At 40.9% G+C, this 21682-nt stretch overlaps 1 protein-coding gene across 4 annotated transcripts in view; it reads right to left on the reverse strand.

Annotated features, from left to right (window-relative positions):
- Nucleotides 1–21682, reverse strand: part of LOC131231716 (long chain acyl-CoA synthetase 6, peroxisomal-like) — a 127379-nt gene that overhangs the window by 79212 nt on the left and 26485 nt on the right. For all 4 annotated transcript variants that reach the window (XM_058228014.1, XM_058228015.1, XM_058228013.1 and 1 more), the window contains 3 exons: nt 5966–6055; nt 5801–5880; nt 5582–5675 (listed from right to left, as the gene is read on the reverse strand). In XM_058228014.1, coding sequence (XP_058083997.1) covers nt 5582–5675; nt 5801–5880; nt 5966–6055 — 264 coding nt within the window. The remainder of the gene's footprint in view (nt 1–5581; nt 5676–5800; nt 5881–5965; nt 6056–21682) is intronic.

Below are 21682 nucleotides of genomic sequence, written 5' to 3' on the forward strand. Positions count from 1 at the left end.
TATTTTCCGATAATTGACAAAGACTTAACAAATCAATAGATCAACCCTCATACATGCTTGATTTAATGTTTGGAGTGCAACATTGCAAGCAATTTAAGAGAAATTGCAGAAATTTTGAATTTTCCCAAAATCGGACCACCTACACTCAAATTTCAAAATTAGTGTATGTGGTGATCATTTCATTAAATACTTCGAAATTAGTCTTAATTGCCAACTAGTTGAAGGAAAATTTCTACAAAAACATGAAGAACCAATGGATATCGAAATCAAAGCTCCAACTCCATTATTTTTCATGCAAAACATGAAGAACAAATGGATTTATAACCATTTGACATTGATTTAACTACCTGTGCGTTTCTTATCACACAGGTGGGATACAAGATATATCGTGGGATATATCGGCCGATATCATCGATATTTAAAACATTGCCTATATCTTCAATCATGTTTCCACATATCTTCAATCACATCTTTACGTCATCCCCCATGTTTTCCATAAATAGTAAAATGCAGATCTTGATATTTAAGCCCTAAATCTATAAATAAACAGTACAAAAACAACACATGTTAGCCCCTACATGGGTAGTGAGCGTATGTAAGCCATATGCTTGCATCAATTCTCCCCGGCTTTGAAAGTAACCATCCTTGAGTTGGAAACCAATCACGGCTTTTGGACTTGGTAGTACCACTATGACGAATCTTCTTCTTCTTTGGTGAAAGTTGGTGGTGCAATTCTAAGCGTTGACCTGGCGCAACCTTCATTAGAGTCCATTATAAATGATGTCTCTTTATCTTGCGCTCTTGTGGGTGCCAACTTGTTTGTTGTAACTTTAAAGTTCTTTGTGGATCCTGAAACATTTACCCATTTTTCATGCCACAATCATCTTTTCCAAAGGTGCTTCAATATGAGTGTTAAGACTTATTTGCATGTCTATCAATATAACTACCACAAACAGTGGATACATCAATTCATCCTTTGGTGAATTCAAGTGTAGGTCCAACGTTAATGCATTGATCACCTCAAATGTCAACTTTTCCTTTGACAATGTGGATCTCTTCATTATTTCCAAAATTTCTACTTCAATTCTAGGTTCTCTATCATGTTCCAACAATGATAGGATTCGATCATTGGTGCCTTCATAAGTTGGGTCCTTACTCATGCCTCAGTGGTAGACTCACAAGAGTTTCAACATGAGGTCATGGGTTCGAGTACCCATTGTGGTGAAATTCCATTGTGGTGTGAGTGTGTGTGTGTGGGGTGTGATTGTGTGTAAAAAACGTTGGGGATGCCTATTGTTGGTCAAGACCTTGGTGTGGACCTTCCCTTACGTGTCCATGTGCTCTAACTTTGGTCTCTAGATTCCCTCCATGCTAGAGCCCCTCCAGCTGATTACTGAGATTGCCTATTGCATGCGTGAGTTTATCTACCCGCTTTGTGAGTGTGTAGATCAAGCGGATTACTTACACAAACTCTTTTTGACTCACCACCATCGAAGCCATTAAGAGATGATGCAGAGTCGGCAATTCCCCAACAGTAATCTGCTCTAATTCCAAAATGGCGCAACCCAGTTATTGAGTCAATGAGATCTCGACATCGGAATTACAAGACATGGACAAGAGTACACCCAGTCGAATAATAGAGTAGGGAGGGAAAAATAATTTTATTGAAATAAAACCTCTTATCTTACAAAGCTTACGACAAACTCACAATTAGAAATTTTCAATTGCCTATTTCCTACCCCCACAACGACTGCTGAAAGCCGTTACGCGCGTTGGTGCTCAGTAGTTTTTCAGCTTGCTTCAAAAGCTTATGACTATCTATACTATAAAGTCAACAATTTAGTGCGCAACAACTTTGAAGCTAGCCATTGATTGCTCATGATGGGGAATACTCAAACCTAATGAATGTTCACATCTATGCCTCAACATAGAACATCCCATAAGGGAACAGTGGGCCTACATGAAATCCAATAATGACTCGCTCTATCTACGCTATCATACCCGCTCAAGCAACAATGAACTGAATTCATGGACACAAGTGACAATCTACTTACCTTACTATCCACAAGACACACCTTGTCCCTCCCACAAACAGAGAGAGGAAGATAGGTCGAGGGAGCCACATGGAAGGATTCGAAGCGGAGTTAAGTAAGCCAATGTGGTTTAATGTCAAGATCAAAAATGGGTCTCTGGTTGCGAGTTTCTCAAGAAAGGTAATAGAGTTGTTCCCCGCACTGGCAAGTCTCACCCACTCCAAAAAGAATCACCACACGTGAAAACTTAACCTTCCAACCGACTCCTTACAATTTCCCACCCGTACACAATTCATTGATGAAAAATAGATGACACAGGTCCTACTACTGAGTACATGGATGATGGAAAGGGGGTTTCTGCGGTCACTCGGATCTTCAATTGAATCTCTTAACAACATCCGGGACCAGATTGAATTCCTCCCTCAAGGGCCTACCTAGGATAGTAGTGCGGGAGAATCTTGTGTTAAATGGTGTATATACAAGGAAGTAGGAGAAGGCTATGTGAAACTCTCCAAGTTTGACTCATGGAATATAGACCCTAAATGAATCTTCAATGAGAATTCCTCCAACTAAGAGATCATAATCTATTCAAAAAATTCAACCTAATCTAGTTAAGATGGTAAAAGCCTAATACTAGTAAAAGCAAATCTAGGAAAAAAATCCTCCGAATCTTCAATCACATCTTCAAATTAGCCCCTGTATCTTCAATCACCTCTCCCCATATCATCAATTACATCTTTAAATCAGTCCCCATATTTTCCACAAATAGTAAATGAAAACCTTGATATATAGGCCCCAAATCTATAAATAAATAGTCTAAAAGCAACACATGTTGGGCCCTATAGTGGGTCATGGACCTAGGTAGGCCATAGGCCTGCATCGATTCCCCAAGTTCTACCTCTTCACTAGAAGAAAATTTGAGAGTAGTCTCCATTTCAACATTAAACCCCAACTCACCGCTCAAGTCAGGGGCTTAAATTGCCTATGCAAATGTTTTAATACCTCCTGTAAAGACTAGAATGTTGACCACATCTATGAGATGCAGAAGTCATTACGACATGGTGATGTAGCTTATCTATGGATAGGTCAGTAAAACCCTTAAATTGTTATAGAATAGAGGATATTTTTTTTATAATGCCAATCAGTGTTCTAAATAGTGAATAGTGTGTAGTATTGCATTCACTGCTTTGAAGCGTGAGGCATAAGCTACTACATGCTACTTCTAGATTTTTATTTTTATTTTAATTAAGGTTGCACTTCTTGCACCAAATGTTATGAAATTAGACTACTTGATAACGGAATTTCATAACATTTGCTACAACCACACCCATCCTAAAATTATAGAAAAATAGGAGAAGATTAGGTATAAAGATAAAGAAATAAAAACATAATTTATTTAATATTGTTACTTGCATTATTTTACTAAAATCGTTGAGAACATTAACTAATTTTTTATTAAAAATAGAAAAATGTAACAAATCATTGGAAAAAAAAAATTATAAATAACGATATTTTATTAAAGAAAATTGCCAAAACAAGGAGCTAAGGTGGGAAAATTACAACCCAAGTAAAACTAATATCTAACAATCATCCTCAGCTATTAAGTTGAACACCCCACAACATCAATCTTCACACTCTTTTAGGGAGTCTTCCACCAAGGTGCTACTACTGCAGAAGCAGCGACTATTCATTTCCCCCATAAAGCCCAATGAACTGCCAATATGATTAATAGCCATACTACCTTTCATTCCTTTTGAACTCCTCTGCCATGCCATGCAACTAGGAGGCCATCTATGGATTTCGGCATTGCCAAGCAGCATTAAGGAGGCTAAGGAAGCTAACAAATACCTTGTAAGTGAACACACAATGGATGAAGAGATGATTTATAAACTCCACATTCTCGATACACATCACACACACATTAGTGAGTACCATGGATCTTCTTTAGAGATTTTCGATATTGAGCACCCCTTTCCTACCCGCTAACTAAACAAAAACCGCTACCTTTTCTTTTTCTTTTTTTTCTTTTTTCTTTTTTTTCTGTGGGGGGGGAAGCATAGATCCAAGAGTAAAAATATGAGCTCTTAGCACCTCCGAGCCATCTTCCAAAGAAGTTAAAAAAAAATAATCAAACCGAGAATCAGTCCGATTTATCAACATGCCACACCATCGTGTCACAATCCCCAAAAGATGGACAATATCGCTGCAAAAGATCTAAAAGCTTGATGAAATCCTTTATTTCCTAATTCAAAAAAGCCCACTGACAAGGAGCGGACCAAACCACTGCTTTACCTCCAACTAAATAACAACGAGATATTATAATATTCCTAGCCTAAGATAGATGGATGGGCTAAGCACAAGAAAACTTCCAAAAGCGGTTTAACACTGCTCTAAACGTCTTCCCAAAAACAGATGTGATTTCCATCACCCAATGAAAAGGACACTCCCTCCTTGGCACCATCATAGAGACCTCCCCCTCCATAGCCCAAACGCTCGATGGAGGGAAGACTCCCTAATCTCCATTTCCCCCAAAAAAAAAAAAAAACATTAATTAATTCTAATGTTTAGCGGAAAATAATTTGTAGTGTAAGCTACATAACATGTAATGTAGGCTAAGGAGCCTATGGCGTATGTCAACTAGGGTGTAGTGTGGCTACACGTGACTTAAGCTATTTTCATGAGCTACGCAGCATGAAGGCTAGGCAATGCTACATAGCACAAGCTATTTAAAACGCTAGTGTCAATGATATTCAAGAGAGTTAAATTCTTTCTGGAAACTATGTTATATCCCTGAGAGAAAGCCTAAAAATGCAGCTGATACGAACAGCTTACAGTCATGACATGCTTGAACTTCTTTGCAATTTGAATAAGTTATAATAATAATAATATTCGCCAGACTTGATCCACAAATTTATAAGCATGTTGATTAATTGATTCAAGGGACAACATCAGCTTCACAACTACAAATGTGTTCCCATTTAGCAAGTACATACAAGTACAACTAGGAAGTGGGAGCAGGACAAGGTGTTCCATAATGATAATGGTGGCCATAACAGCCACTGCCACTACCGTTATGATATGGGCCATAACGGCTGTTAAGACCCTTTTTTAATATTTCTAAACTGTTACACGGCCGTTATGGGGCCATTACAGCCTGTTACAAGGCCATTACAGGCCATTACAAACCGTTACAGGGCCTTTATGGATCACTTTTCTGTAACGGCCATTTCAGCCCCATGATGTGTAATGGTTACGACCGTTACCGTTTCGTTACGTAACCAAGTTTGAATACCTTGGAGTAGAAGCATGAGTGCAAAGCATGATCGAAGTGCGAGTGACATCAGGTTAGAAGGATCATGCAACTAATTTCCTAGATATACGTGGTGGTGCCAAGTTAGTCCTTATTCACATGTTTTTAGAAAATTTTGCTTCCCAAGAGTGTTAGTTTCTTAGATCAAACCTTTTAACAAAAACAATAATATACATAGGTAACTTGTAGTCAGACTGAGATAATTATTAAAGAAATGCCATTGAGTGAATTTCCATACCCCTTGGTAGAAGCCAACTGCAACCCCATAGTATACCATTGCAATTTGGTTTACCCGCTCATAAATGTGAGCCAACGGGAGATAGGATATGTATCTGTCCAATGTAAAAGACAACTTCAAATAACCAGTCTTCAGCAATGGAATAAAAGTTTTGGATATGTTGGCAAAGAAAAGGCAATGCCACATTTCCCGCAAAAAGAATTCAACAAGAACACTTACACATCCGAGGGATAGAATTTAGTGGCAATACTTGAACCAGCTACATTTGCGATCAAGTTTCCATGAGTCAATACAGCTCCCTTAAATATGCAACCAATCACAGTCAGAAAATAATTTCACCTGCTGGACCAAAGATCTGAGGTACACTGGACTCTAACATAATACCTTTGGTGTGCCAGTCGTACCACTTGTATAGCAGATAGTTGCAACATCTTCGGGTTTTGGAGGGCAAAACTGCTTGTGATTACTGTGTCCCTGAAACTCAATTATTCATATGAGGTTAAAACAATGAGACAACTTTAAAGACACTAAAAGCACATAACTTTTGTACATATCAGCATATATCTAAATCACTTACTTTGAAACCCAGATTATAAAAGGAGGTGGCAGAAAATGGCACTAGATGTGTACAATTAGGAGAGTTCCAGCCATGTATCATTTATGACAAATTGGATGCTCATATTTATCCACAATGAATATAGAATTACAAAAAGGAAAAAAAAAATGGATCTTTCTCGAATAATGTCCATTAAAATGAGTAAGCACATATTCATTCACTTTTTCTATTTCAACTAAAGAGTGAAGAGTAATGGTCCATTTCTTATGACAAAGTTTTTAAAGATGAAAAAGATAAAGAGGAGCAGAAGTAAGTCAAAAGATTGGTTCACAGGAACTCACTGAAGTAGTCGTGGACCCACAGAAATCATGGGGTCGTTTGGTGCTAGCCAACACCAATGGAAGAATGTTTTCTGCATCCCATCTTCTTCCCAATACAAAATATGATTTTGGCATGTGCTCCCACACCATGGATGCCTCACTTTTGGCTCCAGAATTTCCTTAGTTTCCCATTGTCTAATTACCTTAATGATTATGAATCATTAAGGATAATCCAATGAATCTTCTGAGAAATGGCCACAGTGCACCATATGAAGAGAGGTCCTTAGCCACCGATTAACATTTCATCTTGTAAAATAAATTTTACAAGGTGGCTGAGCATGACCAAATTGCATACGGTGGCTACTACTGCTCAGACTGCATAAGCATTTTGAATAGGGCTCAACATAACCAGGGATAGCCTCCCAAAAGCTGGTGATGCAAGACATGAAAGTTAAACATGATATGCAAGATTTCAGGCTTTAGATCATACTAATTTAGAAACAATCACAAAAATTTCACTTCCCACATAAGATCAAGCATTCAACATGGGGAATCAATGAGGGTCCAAGCCTACTCATGTTAGGGCTGGATCAATTAAAAATTATAGATCAAACAATGCTCAAAGAAGAGTAGATTCATCCGCTCTTGCAAAGGATTATTCCCAATCCAAGGGATTCACATGTTTCAATTCGGGAAAGCCTAGGGTTTGCAAAAGTGGAATAGAACTTGAAATTTAGGATTATCTAGGGTTAGGGTTAGGAATTTAAGGCGAGAGAGGAGAGGATTAGAGGAAAGAGAGAACCTGAAAATAGTCCAGACGTGTGGACAGCAATCTGGCCCAGACACACGTGCGTGGGATCCTACCCGCACGTGTGTGGAGCCCACGAACCTAAAAAAGGACAGCTTGGGGCTGGTCGGCCAAGGGTAGGCCACCCACATACCAAGTTTCAGGCCGATCAGGCATCCGGTCTAGGCACAGTGTTCCACCGAAGTTTCAGCCCTCCTGGAAGGCCTGATTCTGCAAATCAGCTGTAGAGAAAGGATCAGCTGCAAAAGGGGATGGATTTGATGATGGGATAGTTGTGGGTAGAGGTGTACACAAGCCGAGCTAGCTCGGTTAGCTCGCTCGACTCAATTCGAAAAAGCTCGATTCAACTCAGTTTGATGCCGAGTTCAAGCTGATTTTTTTAGCTCGAAAATGAGTTTGAGCCGAGTTCGAGCTAGCCCCAGCTCGACTCGACTCAGATCGAACCCAGCTCGAATCGATCTCGGATCGAACCAATTCGGTGACTCGGTTACTTTGATATTGATGTTGCTCACCAAGTGTTTGATGAAATGACTCAAAGAGGTGTCGCTGGTGGCAAGGAAGGTATGTATATGAAACCAAAACCCTTTTTTCCTTGATTTTTTTGTTGCTTAGAAGGTGTTTGATAAAATACCTGTAAAACCATTGCTGCTTTCTCAAATACAGTGAGATTTTGAAGGCACAGTCCAGGTTTTTGTGAAAATGTTGCAATGGTGAACTCGGCTCGATCTTGGCTCAAACTCGGCTCGAACTAGCCGAAGCTGCTGACCGAACCGAGCCGAGCTAGCCAGTCAAGCTCGAGGACCAAGCCGAGCCAAGTTCTAGCTAAGGTCAACTAGTAGCTGAGCCGAGTCGAACTGAGGCCAGCTCGACTCGGTTCAACTCGATGTACACCCCTAGTTATGGGAGATAATGAATATTGAGGGTAGAAGGTGGGGGTGATTTGGGATGGGTGTGGCTTCGCACCACGGTAGTTAGCCCTTCAAAGAAGGGAGGGTTTCGCACCCAATTAGATTTCCACAACTCAGAGAATTAGAGAAGCAGAAAAATACAAATTTTATACATAATCTTCAATGAAAAAAAATCTACAAGGGGTTGCCTATTTATAAGAAAACCCTATACCCCAAAAGCCGCGCCATTTGCACACACCATTGTTTTAAATATCGACGAGATCAGCCGATATATCCCGCGATATATTTTGTATCCCACCTGTGAGATACAAAACACACAAGTAGTGCCGATATATCCCACATGTTTAATTTTTAATTTAAAATTCTAAATGTTTTTTATTTTTCGAAAATTGACAAGGACTAAACAAATCAGTAGATCAGCCCTCATACACGCTCGGTTTCATGTTTGGAGTGCAACATTGCAAGCAATTTGGGAGAAATTGGGGAAATGATGCAATTTGGGAGAAATTGGGGAAATTTGAATTTCCCAAAATTTCCCAAATCAAACCATCAACACTATTTATAAAAATATTAATCTTTTTTCAAAATTTTCCTTCAACTAACTGTCAATTGAGACTAATTTTGAAATATTTAGGAGTGTTTGACGAAATGATTACCACATACACTCTAAATGTCATGCATTCAATTTCAATATAAATGCATTAGTTCAGTTAGACAGCACATAGCTTAGGACCTTATGCAAAGGAAACCTATTATGTGCACTCCTTGTTTGAGATGTTATGATTTAAAAGTGTATATTAAGGTCTTTTTTAACATTCCTTAAAATTTCATTGAAAATTTCAACCATTTTCTCAATGTTTCCCATGTTTCCCAAAAAGTGCGATAAATTACCCGATACAAATGATATATCCTATGCGATAACCGATACATATCTGTATCTCAAAGACGCGATATGTAACACGATACAGATATTTCGAACACTGGCGCACACTATTACTAAGTAACAAAAAATAACAACTAATCAATGCAATCAAAACCGTTCATGATGTTCCTAATAACGATAATAAGCAAAACTCAAAATCCTATATCATTTAGGGTACTGGGCCACGATCATGATATCCAATGGTGGGATCCACATGATGATCGGGTCCACTCCAATGAACCATAGCACAGCCCTCTAACTACGAGGCCTTCCATGGATGTCATCATCTATCCAAATCGATGGTGGGGCCTTCCTCCTCCTTGCGTACATGCGTAGAGGGGGCATGCGTGTGCGCATGATGTCCCCATCAACTCTCCCCAGCTGCAAAGATTTTGCCACTAAGGAAACAAAACTCTCGAACCGCTCCAAGATGTTAGGATCAATTCGTTGAAGCTCCTCCTCAGTGAGCCACGTACTATCTGAAGTTGGGCGTGACTTCCATTTAACTAGATACTTTTGAAAACCGCCGTCCGACGTTGATACTATCTGATGGTCCAGAATATCCTCTATCTCCTCTCTAGGTGTGGGAAGGGTAGGTATGGGAGGTAGAGACTGGGAAGAAGGGTTGGGAAGAGGAAATGGATCAAGGGAGAGGTCTGAGAAATCAGGATGGTTAGGCGAAAGGCTGAACAATGTATTAAGGGTTCCCTGAAAGGCAACTAAATCCTCCACATTGAAAGTGGAACTAATTCTCTTGGAAGGTGGAAGATCTACCACAAATGCATTGAGACCGTTTCGTTTTATAATTTTGAATGGTTCAGCGCTACGCACGTGTAATTTACGAACGGCTCCCTAAGGGTACCGCTCTAGCCTGATGCGGACCATCACAGAGTCCCCTACATTGAATTCCTTGAAACGTTTATGCTGGTCTGCAGAAAGTTTGTAATGTTCATTATGAGTAATGATCTTTCGCCTGATATATTGATGTAATGAATGAATGTGATGTGCAAAGGACTCTGCAGACTCAGATGGCCTATGGGGCAGTGATATAGGGACAAGATCAATAGGCTTCCTAAGTTTATAACCAGTAATGACTTCAAAAGGACTTAAACCGGTGGATCTAATGACAGAACATCTGAGAGTGCAGTGTCCCACTCAGTTATAGGTAGTGCAGTGTCCCACGTCCTAGTGTGCTCCCCCACAAAACATCTGAGCAAACTCTCTAGGCTCCTATTGACCACCTCAGTCTGACCATCAATCTGAGAGTGGTAAGCATAAGAAAATTGGAGCCTAGTATTCATCATATGCCATAGTGTCTTCCAAAAATAACTGATGAATCGCAGGTAAAGGTCAGATACTATGGTTTTTGGTAACCCGTGAAGTTTGACGACCTCACTAAAGAACAACTTGGCAACATAAGATGCGTCAGAGGTCTTAAAACAAGGAATGAAGTGGGCCATTTTAGAAAAACGGTCCACAACAACAAATATGGAATCTTGTTTCCGAATAGTCTTGGGGAGCACAAGCACAAAGTCTACACTGATGTCTTGCCAAGGGATGAATAGAACTAGTAAAGGTGTGTATAGTCTCGTATTTTGCTTTTTCTGCTTTGCCAGTTGACAGGTACGACATTGCCCTATAATTTTGGCCACGTCTCGCTTGAGGTTTGGCCAATAGAACCTATCCTCCACTAGGGCAATGGTTTTGTATCGACTAAAATGACCCGCGACCCCTCTTGAATGTAACTCCCAGACAAGAAAATTGTGGAGGGAGGTACGCGGTATGCACAAGCAATCACTCCTAAACAAATATCCATCCAAAATCAAGTACTCATTGCTAGCTCCTGACGGACTCTCTAACAATGACGCGTACACTACAAAATCTGGGCACTCAGAATAGTCCTCTTTGACACGCTCGAGGCCCATGACTTTGACACTCATGGAATTGAGTAACGCGACTCGACGACTCAACGCGTCGGCAGGCTTATTCTCTACACCGGTCTTATGCTTAAGCACAAAAGTGTACTCTTGAATGAATTGAACCCACTTGGCGTGCCTAGGGTTTAATTTCTTCTGAGAGTTCAGATATCTCAAGGCCTCGTGATTTGAGAACGAAACGAATTCTTGCGGTAATAGATAACGACGCCAATGGCGCAATGATTGCACTATCGCATAGAATTCTTTGTCATAGGCGGAATATTTTTGCTTTGCCTCATTCAGTTTCTCACTAAAAAAGGTGACAGGGTACCATTCCTGACTAAGTACTCCTCCAATGCCAACTCCTGACACATTGCATGCGACTTCAAAAACTTTCGAAAAATCCAAAAATCGTGTGACTGGAGCTTCTGTCATCCTAACCTTTATCTCATTGAAGGCTTTCGAGGCTGCCTTCATCCATTAAAACTCTCCCTTTTTTATGCAATCCGTGATAGGAGCCATAATAGAACTGAAGCCTCAAATGAACCGCCTATGAAGGTGGCCAAGCCGTGAAAGCTGCGCACCTCATGAATATTGCGGGGTTCAGGCCAATTGACAACGGCTTTGACCTTCTCGGGATCCGCCGACACACCTTCAGCTGACACAACAAAACCTAAGAAGATAACACTACTAGACATAAACGCACACTTCTTTAAGTTGGCATACAATTTCTCGGCTCTAAGGATCCCACAAACTTGCCTCAAATGGTTGAGGTGTTGTTCCTTGGTCATGCTATAAATCAGGATATCATCAAAGTAGACGACCAGGAACTTCCCCATGAAGGGCCTCAACACTTGGGTCATCACACGCATGAAAGTACTTGGGGCATTAGTCAGCCCAAAAGGCATGACTAGCCACTCGTATAGCCCATCCTTCGTCTTAAAAGCCGTCTTCCACTCATCACCAGGGCATACATAGATTTGGTGATAACCACTTCTGAGATCAATTTTGGAAAAGATAGTAGCATTGGCCATCATATCCAACATGCCATCAAGACGCGGTATGGCAAACCGATACTTAACTGTGATTTTATTGATGGCCCTACTATCAACATACATCCTCCATGTGTCATCCTTCTTAGGTGTAAGAAGGGTGGGCATAGCACATAGGCACATGCACTCTCGAATGAAACCCTTTTCTAAGAGCTCATCAATCTGTCTTTTCAACTCTGCATGCTCCTTTGGGTTCATTCTGTAATGAGGGAGGTTTGGTAGAGTCACCCCAATGACTAAATTAATGGCATGTTGTATATCCCTCACAGGATGAAGCTCATTTGGTAGATCCTCAGGAAAGACACCACGGAACTCATTCACTACCGAAATGGCCTCAGTGGGTTACTCTACACAAGCCTCTGGTGCACTCTCCCTAGCCACAAGAGCATACACCATTGAGTCTGACTCAGTCTCTCGCTCAAAGTCTTTGGCATTTAGAATATGGAGAGGCTTCGACTCCTTCAATTCCTTCGAGTCACTCACACCACTCTTTGTGGTGGACTCCTCTCCAGTCATGTTCTTAGGTGGAAGTGATTTAGCTTGACTTTCTTGCCCTCAAACCAGAATGTACATACATTTGAACGACCAAATATGGTGACATCTCTATCATAGAGCAAGGGCCTACCCAAAATAATATGGCCAACATCCATGGGAACAACATCACACCGAAGTGTGTTTTTATATGATCCAAACTAAATAGGAATGGTGCGAGACTGGAATGGAAGTCTCATCAACCCAAGACACTCTATAAGGTTGAGGATGGGCTTCGAGCTTCAAACCCAAACGGCTCACAGTGCCAGTTGATGCCACATTGGCACAACTACCACTATCCACGATCAACTTGCAACTCTTATCACCACATTTTGCATAGGTATAGAAGATCATGTTGCAGCGCTAATCGTCGGTATTCTTTGCTTGGGCAAAGGCGCAACGCACTACTGCCAAGGTCGCAGACTCTTGCACTCCCTCTTCCTCATCACTAGAAGTCTCTGTTGGCCCATACTCTTCCTCTTCACCGTCACTTTCTGGGGGCACTACTTCTACTTGCCCATCAATAAGGAGGACATTGGTGCCCTCTTTCGTGCCGCACTAGTGGGCAAAGTGATCAAACTCCTGACATCTAAAACACCAAGTTGCATCACTTCTGCGCGAGCTAGACCCAGCAATTCCTTTACCATTATCATCCTTAGGCTTATACTGAGAACTACTGGAAGGTTTGTTTTGGTATCCAATGTTAGGCTTAGCCCCAGAAGGGTTGGCCTTAGCGCTAGAATCGCAAAACTCAAACCGCCTTCCCGCAGATGCTTTGAGGTATTGCTCAACCTCCAACACTACTTGATACAACTGTTCAAGAGTGTCTATGTCCTTGGCAAGCAACTCTCTCCTAATGTCAGAACGAAGGCCCATCTTAAATCGAGAAAGAGTGAGTACGGGATCCTCATCAACTTCACACCGGTCAAGTACTCTTCAAACTTTTCAATGTATTCCGCCACACTCATGGAACCTTGTCGAAGAGACTGTCATTCCTCAACCAACCTCAAGTGATAAAATAAAGGGAGGTACTTTTCCTTCAGAGTTTCTTTCATTTCTCCCCAATGGATTATTAGGGCTCCCTCGACCTTTCTTTTTCTTGTTCAATAATAGCCAAAAACCTCTTTGCTTAGCCCACAAGCTTCATCTTGGCAAATCAGACTTGACGAGCATCCGACATGTCATACCACTCAAAATAGTGGTCCATATCTACCAACCAATCTAAAAAAACTTTAGGGACCAAGTGGCCATCAAACGTAGGGGCATGTACTCTAACTCCCTTGAGGAGTTGCACATCTGGCTCATAATGATCCTGATGTCCCTCATAGGGTGGGTGCACGGGTGCGGCCCATGACTGTTTCTTTGGCCACCTTCATTCCTTTGTCTATCCTCTTGACCACCTGCTTGCGATTGGGCTTCTTCCTCAATGGTGGTCTCTAGTTGGGTAACACGTACATTAAGTTGATCCAAGCATTGGTCAACACGTTGTTCCAAGCGCCTACCCAAAGACTCAAACTGCCGAGTTAGGTCGTTCACGAACTCTTGCAATTGCTCCATGTATAGTGTAGGGTGCAAACCAAAACCATGACCAATACATGTGGGCATACAACCACTCACTCCAAGATCCTCTAATGCAACTATACACGTCTAAATGAGACTAAATGATCCTATATGACTCTATATGAGGGAAACTGCATAAGGCTACTAAAATTCCAGCAACATAACTACCCAAATAATTTGTTAACAGAAAATTCAGCCATGAGAATTAGGGATTTTCTGACAACAGAAAAATTCAGCAGTCTATGTTGTGAATGATGGATCCTAAACAGCCCTATATGATGAGATTTGATGCAAAATAAACGTGAGTAAATTAAACCCTAAACATGCAATGCAATCCCCTATGAAAACCTAAGCTCTGATACCAAATTTGATGCGGGACATGAAAGTTAAACATAATATGCAAGATTTCAGGCTTTAAATCATACTAATTTAGAAACAATCACAAAAATCCCACATCCCACATAAGATCAAGCATTCAACAAGGGGAATCTACGAGGGTCCAAGCCTACACATGTTAGGGCTAGATCAATTAAAAATTATAGACCAAACAATGCTCAAAAGAGAGTAGATTCATCCACTCTTGCAAAGGATTATTCCCAATCCAAGGGATTCACATGTTTCAATTCGAGAAAGCCTAGGGTTTGCAAAAGTGAAAAAGAACTTGAAATTTAGGATTATCTAAGGTTAGGGTTAGGGATTTAAGGCAAGAGAGGAGAGGATTAGAGGAGAGAGATAACCTGAAAATAGTCCACACGTGTGGATAGCAATCTAGCCCAGACGCACGTGCGTGGGATCCTGCCTGCACATGTGTGGGGCCCACGAACCCAAAAAGGGATAGCTTGGGGTTGGTCGGCCAGGGGTGGGCCACCAACACACCAAGTTTCAGGCCAATTGGGCATGCGGTCTGTGCACAGTGCTCCGCCGAAGTTTTAGCCCTCCTAGAGGGCCTAATTCTGCAAATCAGTTGTAGAGGAAGGATTGGCTGCAAAAAGGGGTGGATTTGATGATGGGATAGTTGTAGGAGATAATGAATATTGAGGGTAGGAGGTGGGGTCGATTTGGGATAGGTGTGGCTTCGCATCACGGTAGTTAGCCCTTCGAAAAAGGGATGATTTCATACCCAATTAGATTTCCACAACTCGGAGAATTAGAGAATTAGGAAAACGCGGAATTTTATTCATAATCTTCAATGGAAAAAAAACCTACAAAGGGTTGCCTATTTATAAGAAAACCCTATACCCCAAAAGTCGCGTCATGTGCGCACACCATTACTTAGAGACAAAGTAACAAAAATAACAACTAATCAATGCAATCAAAACCGTTCATGTTGTTCCTAATAACGATAATAAGCAAAACTCAAAGTCCTAAATCATTTAGGGTAGTGGGCCACGATCATGAGATCCAATGGTGGGATCCACATGATGATCAGGTCCACTCCAATGAACCATAGCACAGCCCTCTTAACTACGAGGACCTCCATGAATGTTGTCATTAATCCAAATCAATGGTGGGGCCTTCCTCCTTGCGTACGAGCGTAGGGGGGACGTGCGTGTGTGCGTGATGTCCCCATCAGCTGGTTCATCTCTAATCACCTTTGTTGTCACATCATTATTTACTTTTCAGAACTGGCAGAGGACAAACCATACATCAGTCTCCGCCACCCTCCAAACTATTTCCCTTGGAATGGCCAACCTAAATCACAGATGGGCCTGAATTGTGGGCCCTAAGCCTAAATTTTGTTGTGGCATCTAATGGTTGGAGTGGATTTCATATAATCATCACCGTAGGCCCTATAAAAATAAAGGGTGGACGTTTCTCTACCAACTGTTTTGAGGGACGTCTCTATACTCTACCAACTGTTTCCTTTGGTGTTGTCACGCCCCGAATCCGGCGCCATGATACATTAGCGAGCCTAACAGAAAGCTTGAAGGCATGACTTGGGATATATAAATATATATATATATATATATATATATATATATATATATATATATATATATTGTTAAGTACTAAGCACACAACTACGCATTCAAACAATTGAACATTCAACTAATAGTAACCATCATCAACCTCATTTGATAACCATTTGAATTTGCAAAACAATACTTGTTCTCAATACAAATATTATAATAAATGCTTCCAAAAATGAACTAAGCAAAATATCCTCAAGTCCATGCGAATCTATCACTGTGAGTTAACTTTTCCTGAAGATTAAAAACAACTTAAGTGAGCTTAATAAGCATAGTGAGTACATCTCTAGGCATGTGAGATAATTAAACACATCTTGCTACAATTAATCACGATTAACCAGTGTTTTAAATAGCTACGCTATGTAGCGTGTAGCTTACGTTACAATGCATAGCATAGCCTTAACGCTACGTAGCTCATGAAAATAGCTTAAGTCGCATGTAGCGTACGCTACATCATAATTTGCATATGCTACACGCTATGTAGACTACGTTACACGCTATCTAGCTCACATGATGTTTTCAATGATTTGTTAAATTTTTCCATTTCCAATAAAAATTAGTTAACATTTTTAATGCTTTCAGTAAAATGATCTAAATAACAATATTAAATTAGTTTCATTGCTATTTCTTTACCTTTATACTAATCATTTCCCTTTCCTATTACTTTAGGTTGCATTTTATGCACCAAATATCATGAAATTTTGTCAAATTTCATTATTAATCAGTCTAATCTGGTATAGAATATCATGACATTGGTGCAACCAAGCACCTTGATTAAAAACCCAAAATTTGTGTGTAGCGTAGCTTACGCCTCACGCTTTAAAGGGGTGAACAAAATGCCACATGCTATTCGCTATTTAAAACACTATGATTAACATGTTGATTTGGGAAATGTGTATAAAACTATGCATGAGAGATAATAATGAATGTGATGCTTATGAATGCAATAGCCAACACATCTCAGTATGGGTAACTTCATTGAACAACGGGGGCCATTTTACACCAGTTAGCCAAAACTTTCCCAACCACTGTCTGACTTCAGCAATGGAAACCTATTGCACACCCAACGTGCTCACCCAACCCAACCTGACGAAAATGTACCCCTTTTAAGGCAACATATATTGTAGGCTCATTACATCTCTTCTCAATCTGACCTCAGCAATGGGAACCTTTTACAACATGTGCTCACCCCCACCTGGCCCAACAATGAAGGTCCCAATTGATACCAAGTGAGATTTAGGGCCTCTCACCCATGGGACACCTCAATGCTCCCTACTATTTGGCTTTAGGATTTTGTAAGTGTTTATACTTAAGCACAATTAGGATTGTCAAATTTCGTAGTCTTGAAAGGAACACAAGCACTCATGAAGATACTCTTCGACAACTCATGAAGAACTATTAACGACTCGATCAAGCGTCTCAGGGAAGGCTCAACATCTCAAGGCATAAAAGTACATGGTTCGAAGATTAGAACACTTCGTATGAGTCAACCATTAGGTGGTATAACCTTATATTGACCCTAGGTTAGGTGTATTTCACATAGCATCATAATGAACATAATTTCAAGTAAAAGACACTCTAGTTAGGCCAGCCTGACATCTGGTTCGGCCAGCCTAACTACCTTCAGCTAACCCAACATAATTCGGGCAAGTTTACAGATTGACATAGATTTTCCGCGGAAAGTTCGGTCAGCCCAACCTTAGGTTCGACCAGTCGAACATGTCCGCTTGGCCAGCCCGACTAAGTTCGGTCAAGTTTCCAGCGTGCAATCATTTCGGATCTCAAGGAGATTCGGCCAACCGAACTGAGGGTTCGGCTAGTTGAATCTTGGCTTGGGCCAGCTGAATTTTTGAAAGATCTTATCCCGCGAAATCCAAATGCCTTTAGAACGCAATCGTTGGAATCCGGCCAGTTGAACTGACAATCGAGCCAGCCGAATTTCCAAATCCTTTAGCTATAGATAGAGGTTTTCTCTCATTCATTTCTACAATGAAAATCTGTGAAAAACATCCTCAAAATAAAAGAGAAAGCCAAGCCCTCCTTAAGCTATTTGTGCGGTAATTCTAATCTTCTATTAGCTTATTTTGTTCTCTTTCTCAAGTTAGTTTCAATTGTTTTTAAGAGAGTTATCTAAACTCTACTTGACATTTAGAGAATAGAATTTGCAACAATTAGGGTTTTGTTTATATATATTGAAAACACATTAGATCCCTATATTCTTTTTGGGTTGAACTCATACACAGCTTCATCAATATCCCAAGAAAGAAAATCACTGCAATCAAGCTACAGTAACGTCTTCAACTCTCTATTTGAAGATAAGTACTGTATTTATATTCATTATATTTTGGGTTTTTCTGAGATAGCCCGGAAATCTCAGCGGGTTATTTTGTGGTGATCTCGTGAAAATCACAAAGTAGGGTTTGTTATGATAGCCCATGAAAATCACAAGAACTGTATAAGGTTGTTAAGGTGACTCTGTTAAAACCTTGAAATAGTGAAAGGCAAAATTACGAGGGTAGTAATTTTGGGAGTGAAGTAGGTGTGGGTTTAAGCACCAAACCACTATAACTCATTTGTGCATTGTGGTGATTGTTTTAATTCTTTATATGCTTTCCTTGTGATTGATTAACTCTTGTGAAGTTTAATATTTTGATTTCAAAGACGTCGTGAAATAAGGCTGTCCTACCTAAATCTTTTAGGTGAATGTTGTCATATGAACTATTTGAATTCAAGAATTCAATACTATTATAGTCCTACTCCCTCCCTCCCCTCGGACTCCCTCCCCCCCCCCCCCGCCCCGGCCGGGACTTCTATAGATCATACTATCAGATTTTCAACCCACGAGACTCAATTCTCTCCCAAATTTTCCAATGTTCCAAAACATTCTTGTGGTTCTAACCATCCACATGCATGGGGTACATGAGTTCACCATTCCGAACCATCTCAAGGTTCGAACTATTTACATGAGCTCACAAATCCAAACCATCTCAAGGTTCTAACTATCCACATGAGTTCACAAGTTCCAACCATTCCATGGTGCACATGCATGAGTTCTTAGGCATGATTCAAGAGGAAAATCTTTCAACTTAACAAGTTATCAAATGGTAGGTTTACACATGATTTGCCACTTTAGTAAAAAGCTAGTCTACATAGGATTCCTTATTCAATAAGAGGTCTAAATTGCACATACTTGTGCACGCACCATTGTCTAGTTTGTTGCACTTGTACACTTGAGCAAGAGTCTAACTTGTAGACACACATAGAGTGCACCTCATGGGTCTATCTTACACACATCACATTCAAATAGTTGATTGTTTTAGTCTCAACCACACAAGGTTGAGTGGGTTGGTTTGTGCACTGCTAACCAATAGTCAAGTGGACCAAGTAGGCACCATACACCCATGCTCAAGTAAACCAAGTCAAGTATCATTTACACATGTTCAAGCGAAGTAAGTCAAGTGGACTAATTTAAGCATCATAAACACGTCCAAGTAAATTGATTTAAGCATTGTAAACGCGTGTACAAGTGGACTGATTTAAACATCATAAACACATGTTCTAGTAGTGGTCTGATCTTAGCATTATTACCACACATCCAAGTGGACCGATTTAAGCAACATAAACGCATGTCCAAGTGGACTGGTTTAAGCACCATAAGCACATGTTCTAGTGGACTGAATTAAGCATCGTAAACACATGTCCAAGTGGACTGATTTAAGCATCATCAACTCATGTTCTAGTGAGTTGATCTTAGCATCATTACCACACATCCAAGTGGACTGTTTTGGGCCAACGAAAAAAATGAGAACGAGTGAGTGAGATATACTCACCTGTTTCCTCTTGTGCAGTGTCCCTTTGATAAATGGTTTGGGTGCCCGCGCCCCCCCCCCCCCCCCCCCTCTCTCTCTCTCTCTAAGAGAGGCATGGGAGTGGAGAGGAGATAGCATTGACTGGTTGGGGGTGTGAGAGGACTTTGCCTTGCTTGGTCAAGGTCAAGGGGTGACGTGTAAAGGCGGGTGATGTGGAGGTATTTGTGGCATGTAGGTCAATGGACAACGGTCAATGGTCAACAGAGGTGTGTAGGTTTAGAGTGTAAGTAGTAGATGTGCAATGGGTGTGTGTGAGTGAGCGTGTGTGTGTGACAAATGAGTGAGAGTAGGGGTGCATGGGTGGATGCACGTGTGTGGGCATGTGTGGATGAATGCACGTGTTAATGTATGCATGCATGGTAAACTTCAAGGTTATTAAAGGTGTGGTTGTAACGTCTCGGAAAAATCTGTACAAGGACCCAAGTACCACCTCAGGCAGAAATTACCCAGGACCAAAACCTTTAGAAAATTAGGTTAATGTTAGCAAGTGCTAAACTAGAGTGCTTGTGAAATTAGCACTAATCACTTTAAATATGATCTGCAAGACCCAAAACGTGCAAAATCATTGACGCTACATTACTCTGAAATCTAGAATCCGTCCTTAAACCCGGTTGCTCTCGGGAGCACACCGAAACTCCGTATCGGACCTAGACCACACGTCGAAAGTCCGATGAGCGCAAAACTATTCAGTTATGACCGCATGACTGGACTTGACAACCTCCTCGGAAATCAAGTCTTAATTGTGTCTAGAGATGCACAACTTGAGCCCGAAGCGAAGAGTGTGAGAAACGTGAAAATATTTAGAAATAAAATCTGAATTTAAGTAATCTGAGTCGTGTCGCTTGCGGGCCAAATATAAGGATTCAGACCGTCAGAATTCGACCCAAATACACCCTCGGATCAGGAGAAATGTCCCACACATGTCGATGTACTTGTGACCCTGATCGAGTGACCGTGACCGTTGAACTGAAACTGGTCCGCCACGGCTGATCTACAAACCCGATCGGAAAGAAAACTCAGCCTGACCTAGATCTATGGTCAGGGAGCTTAAGTCCGACCGCACGTGGAAAAGAAGCCACCAGAAGTGCTCCATTGGACCGGAACAGTCCATATTTGGATATAAACTAAGTATACCTTGGCCCTGGGCCATTCCCATCAAACCTGAGCCTATATAAGGACCTTAAACCCTCTCCCTCTCACCCCATACGAATTCTAAAAACCCTAGGAGAGAGAGAAGAGGAAAAGGAAAGGAAAAAGAGAGAAAGTGAGAGAGAGAGAGTTGGAAGTTCTTCCTGAGATTCGATCTCGTTACTCCACGCACTTAGCCACCCCCTCTATATCACAAATCCGGCGTTTTCGACAACGTACTTGGGTAAGAAAACCTAACCCTAATCTGTTTTAGGGTTTCAAATAGTGTAAGTTATGAAATAGCTAACCTAAGTTATGCTATAGGTTGTCAATCTGCCGTAGACAAAGACTTAGCTTTAAAACTGAATTCGTTACGAGTCTACCGGCGAAAGGTGCGGACTATAAACGTATAGGTTATGGTTTTCAAGGCTTTCAATGTCGGTTAATGGTTTATTACTGATGTAGGTGCTATTTCACATGCCAAATGCGTCTTTTGTTTCGCGTTTCAGATATATATGAACTATATGGACTATAGTGTATCTTAGGTACTTGTTGAAATGA

This window comes from Magnolia sinica, chromosome 17 (assembly GCF_029962835.1).
Source record: "Magnolia sinica isolate HGM2019 chromosome 17, MsV1, whole genome shotgun sequence".
Classification (NCBI taxonomy): domain Eukaryota; kingdom Viridiplantae; phylum Streptophyta; class Magnoliopsida; order Magnoliales; family Magnoliaceae; genus Magnolia; species Magnolia sinica.